At 36.5% G+C, this 6,714-nt stretch overlaps 1 protein-coding gene across 1 annotated transcript; it reads right to left on the bottom strand.

Moving 5' to 3' along the window:
* Positions 1 to 438: 438 nt before the first annotated feature.
* LOC145058944 (ZIP metal ion transporter family) lies at positions 439 to 4,158 on the bottom strand. The gene is made up of 12 exons (XM_079006822.1): positions 3,852 to 4,158; positions 3,270 to 3,328; positions 3,095 to 3,187; positions 2,910 to 2,999; positions 2,737 to 2,818; positions 2,534 to 2,589; positions 2,393 to 2,449; positions 2,258 to 2,298; positions 2,051 to 2,118; positions 1,674 to 1,730; positions 1,446 to 1,563; positions 439 to 675 (listed from the first exon to the last, which is right to left on the bottom strand). Exons 1-12 carry the CDS (start codon positions 3,913 to 3,915, stop codon positions 630 to 632), a joined length of 831 nt encoding a protein of 276 aa, XP_078862948.1. The 5' UTR covers positions 3,916 to 4,158; the 3' UTR covers positions 439 to 629.
* Between the last annotated feature and the right edge of the window lie 2,556 nt (positions 4,159 to 6,714).

Raw genomic sequence — 6,714 nt, forward strand, 5'->3', positions numbered from 1 at the left:
TTCCTGATTTAGAAATTTTTTTTGAAAAAGACATTCTAAAGTGTGAATTTACCAACTTTTTAAACATTTCATTTATTGCTTCTTTTTACTTGAGCTATACTATAGTTGACAAAATACAAAAATAGCATTAAAATATGCCAATATAGGCATTTTCTTTCCACATCTTTTAATAGTTATTTTCTTCCGACATTACAAAGATAATGGTTAGAATTACTTATTCTATTATATTTTGATACCTATTTCACATTTTAAAGAATATAATAATTAAATTCAATTCTTCCAGTATTCACCTTTGATCAAGTAAATAATCATTAATCCCTTAAAATCGCAATCATTGCAAGTTGTAAATTTGTACCATACAATACTATGAAAGCTTGTACCACATTGGACATGTGGACATAAATGCATCAATGACTTGTACAATGCACATCATTACACTTCTTCAAATCATGCGCTTGAATCCAACAATTATTTTTTAAAATGCAACAACATAATATTCAAATAAGCCTAAATTCAATGTAATGTTAAAGTACATATAAGAATAGCACATATGTATGTACATTTTGTTTCTCAATTTACTTTGTTCTACTTGTTACTCTTTTAATTGAGCCCAACAAAGGAATTCGCATCTACAAGCCCACATCCGCCGGTAAGCTGATCTCCAAAAAATACAAACTACAAAACATAAAAAAATATATATTCATTGTACCATCCAAAACGTATCAAAATATTGTCAGCTTTAAGCAAGTCTACGCAAGATTTTACAGTAGGGGTTGCACGGGAGAGTTAAGGGTTGCACGGTAGTAGAAAAAATAAAATTTTCGAAAATATTTTCACTGCCGCCGGAAAAGTTAGGGGTTACCGGTGCCACCGTGAACCACCCTTAGATCCGCCCCTAACCCTATCCTGAGAACTTCGTAGCAAGTCACCCAACATCCGTTCTTGTAACATCCCATGTTACGAGACACACGTACCAATGATATTGTCTGCTTTAGGAAAACCATGTATGGTTGGTATAACTTTCCAGGGGTCACCCATCCTGGTAACATCCCATGTTACCCTTGGGATGTTCTCATATAGGGTAACAGCAGACAATATCTTGGTACGTACGTCCGGTAACATTTACCAGGATGGGTGAAACCCTGGAAATTCTCATACAAGGTTTGCCATCACATGTTACCAGACGCGCATCGCGCATACCAAGATATTGTTTGTGCTTTGGGCTACTGTATGAGAACTTCCCATGGGTAACCTCATCCAGGCGGATACAAAGATATTGTATGCTTTCGGCAATCCTATATATAGTAATAAGTTCCCAGGGGTCACCCATCCCAGTATTGTTCTCGCTCATGCACGCTTAACCACAACGACAGTACTGTTCTCGCTCAAGCACGCTTAACCACAACGACAGATATAAGGAATATTTAATTGGAAGTTAAAAGTACCTTGCGGACATGAAGGCCATGCCAAAGAAAACGGCCTTAACGGCTTGTTTTTGTCCCGCATAATCAAATGCTAACGGCAACATTTCATGAAGCGTTAAAAAGGCCATAACTCCACCAACTGTTTAACCGAAAACAAAAATTCAATTCAAGAGATTATCGATTTTTTTTAAAATATTAATTAAAAAAAAAAAAAAAAAAAAATGAGAGAGAGAGAGAAGAATTTGATACCTGCTCCTAACAAGCCCTCGAGAATCTCGGGATCTAGGCTACTTGGGAAGAGATATGCTGCATGATGTCATAATTATTATTATTAATAAATAATAATTCATGAACTGAACTAATTAACCAATAAAAATGGAAAATTACAGAAATACCATTATATTTCTTCCAGACAAACCATAAAAGTTTCATACATTTTGACATAATAAGTCAAAATGAATAATTTGGAAAAATGTCTGAATAATATGGTTTAATTGAAAAATAATAAAAGTTTTAGTAGTTAAACTGCAAAATTGCTTAAAATATAATCATAAAAACGAGTTTTCTACTCAAAATTCATTATTTCTTTTTAGAAAATAAAATTATTCATATTTCTTATTTCATACCTACAATAATGACACCCAAAGGCTCAGCAAGCCCAGAAACCGTTGCCAATTTAAACGCCTGCCATTTGCTGAAAAAAAACAAAATTTTGTTACAATATAAAAAAATTTGATCATTATAAAAAATAAATCCTTAATTTTATCATGGAATATGAGAACTTAGAGCTTAAAAAAAATGTATTCATTTATGTTAAGGAAACGGTTATCTACCTTTGTGTTGCAAAGTAAACAGGAAGTGCAACAGCAACACCCTGTTAAAAAATAATATATTTAAAAAATAATAATAATAAAGTAAATACAAAATAATTTTTTTATCAAAAGAGTAAATCTTGAGTTCAAAATTACCTCTGGAATATTGTGTAAAGCAATAGCTAAGGCTAAGTTAAGGCCAACACGAAGACCCTATAATAAAACACATGCAAGAAATAAAAATGAAGAATTTTTTATTTCAAAAATTTTAAAATTTAAATCAAATTTTGCATTTACCTTTAATGATCCAAGAAAAACAGCCATTCCTTCCGGAAAATTGTGTAAACTTATGCCTGTAATTAATTGATAAAATAAAGAATTATCCAAAAAGACATGAATAAAATTTGTTTACTTCAATTTTCTTGAAAACTTCAATTCAAATTGAAAAAAAAAAATGGATAAAAGGTAAAAAATTTGTTTATAGAGAAAATAATATTTACCTACTGCTGTAATAATTCCACTGAATAAAACTTGTCGACGATGTTTTTTCATGACATCTTTGCCCCCTTCATCCCCATGTTTCTGTAATCATTTTATAAAGTTTTTCAAGAAATTAGCAAAAGCAACAATTCAGGAGGATATATATTTTATAGAAAAAGTCAAAATGTTTGACCTTTTTACTTTTGGAGTCTGCTGTGGGAGCAAGTGATGGTTCTGGAATAAAATTAGCAATTATCGCGAAGAAAATGACACCTCCAAAGAACTGTGTCAAAACTCAAAAGGATTCTTTTAAAAAAAATAATAACAAAATATGGATTCAGAAGGGTGTTTTAGTAATTTTAAAATGGTATGACTCACCCAAAGATTGCCTTTTAGAAAGCCAATGGAATTTATGGCATTATGAGCTAAATCAAAGAAAGATATACTTAGCATAAGACCTGCTGCAAAACCCTGCATAAATAATGCAAATAGATTTTAATGTTTGAGATAAATGATCATAAATTGATTTTAAGAAATTGGGTTTTTTAAATACCTGTAAAAGTCCAAGCATTTTCAAGTTTGGAGCCTTGGCTAGAATCACAAAAAGTGCACCTATTCACCATGATTGTAGATTTTGAATTTAGATATATAGGTGACTTTGACTTTTGGGGTCAAACTGGCTACTTCTCAACTTTTGGATTTGATTCCGATTGTAATGTTTTTTGAGAAGAAATTAAGAACTAGATGAATGTTACAGATTAGACCACGAATAGGAAAATTTATGTTACAGGTTGTTAACGCAATTTATATTGATTTTGAATCTGAAAAGTACTAGGTTTGACTTCGATAGATTAAAGTGTAGATCATTTGAGTGAAGACATAAAGTTTGTCTTTATCGACTAGAGTACAATCCAAATACTCGGACTAATTCATCTTCAAGTAAAATTGAAACAATTTCTAAACCCCATTATTGAATATGCAATTCGCAGTTAAACCTCAAAAACCCTATTAACAGGGCTGAGTAAATAACAGTTCTTTCACCAAATTTAGAGTACCATTTGGTAAATAGAATTAACAATAAGTATTACTGAAACGAAATTGATGAAATTGTAGGATAGGGTTAGTGATGACAGACCTAAAGATGTACTTAATCCACCAACCATCGAGAGAGAAAGAGCAACCAACACCTGCGAGTCCATTCCTCGATTTCTTTCAGGAATTAGGAACGAAGAAATGGAGGAAATAGAAAAGTTGGGAGAATCAGTAGTTTAAAACTTGTGATGAAACGATTGATGAGCTTGAATGTTGTTTATAGGGTTACAGATGGTGGAGGCAATTGGGTGCCTTCGGATGACAATGTGCGAAACTGCTTACAGCAAGTCTCCGGTTACCTCCTGCCCCAAATTGTTCCATAAACCACTTTTATTCCAATTCTATAAGCCAAAGCAATCGTCATGTACCTAATAAAGAATGAGGATATTCTTATATTATAAAAATAACATAGTTATTTATTTTTTTAATTAATGCAAAAAAAGCTTTTAATTTTTGGATTTACCCTTTAGTGACTTTTGAGTTCAATAATGTCTTAAGTTTTGTTTAATTTGTTCATTTATGTCTTTTAACATCTAAAATCCATTTCTCAGATTGGATGGATGGTATAAAAGAGTTAGAGGCATCGTTTTTTATGAAAAACCATGTGTCACGACGTGACATGAAGGGTGTCACAACGTGTGATGACAAACTAAAGATCATGTGTACGGGATGGTCGTCACGACGTGACAAATGGAGTGTCACGTCGTGACAACAGCTACAACCCAAACCCGTGATATTTAGGGTTTTCTTTAGATTTTAAACCATTAACTCGTGATCTAGGGCACCATTTTCAGTCTCCAACTACTTTCAACGAAACTCTAGCCGCATTTCATGTTTGTGTGTAACACCCAGAATCCGAAAGACCAAGAAAGGAAAGAAAATCCCTTAGGAAAAGGAGTCAACTCGTCGAGTTCAAGGAAGAACTCGACGAGTCGGGGCAGACTCCGTGTGAAAAAGTAAGTGACCAACTCGACGAGTCGGCAAGTGGACTCAACGAGTCTGTTCTGGGTTGGGAAACCCTAATTTCGGGACTTGGTACCCTATTTAAGCATCTTATTCTCTTCCCTATGGTTCATTCTAAGCCTCTCTCGTCCAGAACCCAAAACCCTAACCACCCAACTCCATTGTTTGAGCTTTTGAAGAAGATTAAGGGCCATTGGAGTGCATCTTGGAGGCTTGGAGGGAAAAGGGCAAGGAAGGAAGAGCAGATCCAGCCTCTATATCAATTTGGCAACTGTTAGGAGGTAAAAGTCTGAATCTTGAGCTTTCTATTGATAGATCTCTTTCTAGATTTGCCTTTTTGTCATAATTGGACCACTTCCAAGTAGAATCTGGGTGATAAGCCTTTGAGGATGGATTGGACAGCAGATCTGGACACTTTTGAGCTTTGGAAGCTCAAAGTGGTTGGCTTTATCTAGTTAGGGTTCCATTTCTTGACCTTCATCTTTATAATTAGCTTGGATTTGGTGTTCTAGCCTCATAACACCTTGCATGCACGTAAAGTTAGCAACTTTACGTGCAATGCTAGCATAAGGAGTCCAGATCGATGAGTTGGAGGTGTTGGGATGGACTGAAATCGACAGAGTAGAGATGTCACAAGGAGGACTCGGCGAGTCAGGTCGCAAACCCAAATCCTTATGTTTATAAGTCGGATCAGTGAGTGGGGTTAAGGAGGGTTCAGTTAGTCAGGACCCATAACGGTTATGAAGATCATAGCACTCGACGAGCTCAATGAGGAACTCGACGAGTCCAAGACAATCTTCTTAGTTATGAAGATGAACTCGACGAGTTGTTCATACAACTCGACGAGTCAAAGCCTAGACTTTCATGCGATGATGATGAACTCGGCGAGTCGGTTGAAGATGGTCCCAAAGTGTTAGTTGAAGGAGAACCCGTCGAGTTATTGCCAGACTCGACGTGTGGAGTCGGGGTTGTTTTAGAGATAGAGGGGCATGGACTCGGCAAGTTGATAGAACAACTCGGCGAGTCAGGTCAACTGGAAAGTTGACTTTGACCAGGACCTTGACCAGAGTTGACTTAGTTGACCTCTGGAGGACAGTTTAAGCTACGTTCTGTTATTTGGTGTTGGTAGCTCGGTGAGCTAGGAAAGCAGCACTTCATAGAATAGTCGATTAGCGGCCAGAGGATTATCAGCAGAGTTCAGCAGTTCAGGTGAGTTTCCTTCCAGTAGGAACGGGTCTATGGTCACAATGTCGGCCCGTTTAGTTAGCAGTAGTTCCGGATTTCGGTCCGATGCAGTAGTTCAGTGTGCTTGATGTCTTTGTGATTCAAGCATGTTTTTATGTTATGTGTTTCGGACTTTGGTCCGATGCAGTATGCAATATATGTGTTTATGCTAGTAGTTATGATTATGTTATGCTATGTTTAGTCAGTTTCCGGACTTCGGTCCGATGCAGGGGGCAAGGCCCCAGTTAATCCGGACTTCGGTCCGATGCAGTGGGCAAGGCCCAAGTTAGTCCAGACTTCGGTCCGATGCAGGGGGGAAAGGCCCCAGTTAGTCCGGACTTCAGTCTGATGCAATGGGAAAGGCCCAAGTTAGTCCGGACTTCGGTCCGATGCAGGGGGCAAGGCCCCAGTTAGTCCGGACCTCGGTCTGATGCAGTGGTCAAGGCCTAATATGTGCTTTTTATGTTATTGTATGGTATGTGGTAGTTTGGGGGAGCTCACTAAGCTTCGTGCTTACAGTTTTCAGTTTTGGTTTCAGGTACTTCCGGTAGCCGAGGGAGGAGCTCGGGATGATCACATGGCACACACCATAGTTAGTCATCCTGGGATGTTTTTACTCTGATAATAAGAATATGTTTTGAATTAACACTCTGATTTTATGTTATGATTTATGTTATGGGTTGACAATCGTGGTTTAAGTAATGTTTTTCAAACGAAAT

This window comes from Lactuca serriola, chromosome 6 (assembly GCF_051521515.1).
Source record: "Lactuca serriola cultivar US96UC23 chromosome 6, Lser_US96UC23_V15, whole genome shotgun sequence".
Classification (NCBI taxonomy): Eukaryota; Viridiplantae; Streptophyta; class Magnoliopsida; order Asterales; family Asteraceae; genus Lactuca; species Lactuca serriola.

Bases quoted from the DNA above. Each gene is read 5' to 3' on its own strand.
- LOC145058944 (XM_079006822.1), bottom strand. From the start codon at position 3,915: ATGGACTCGCAGGTGTTGGTTGCTCTTTCTCTCTCGATGGTTGGTGGA. The intron at 3,188-3,269 runs GTATTTAAAAAA...TTATTTATGCAG, and splicing joins AAATGCTTGGACTTTTACAG to GGTTTTGCAGCAGGTCTTAT. The intron at 3,000-3,094 runs GTGAGTCATACC...GTTTTGACACAG, and splicing joins TTCTAAAAGGCAATCTTTGG to TTCTTTGGAGGTGTCATTTT.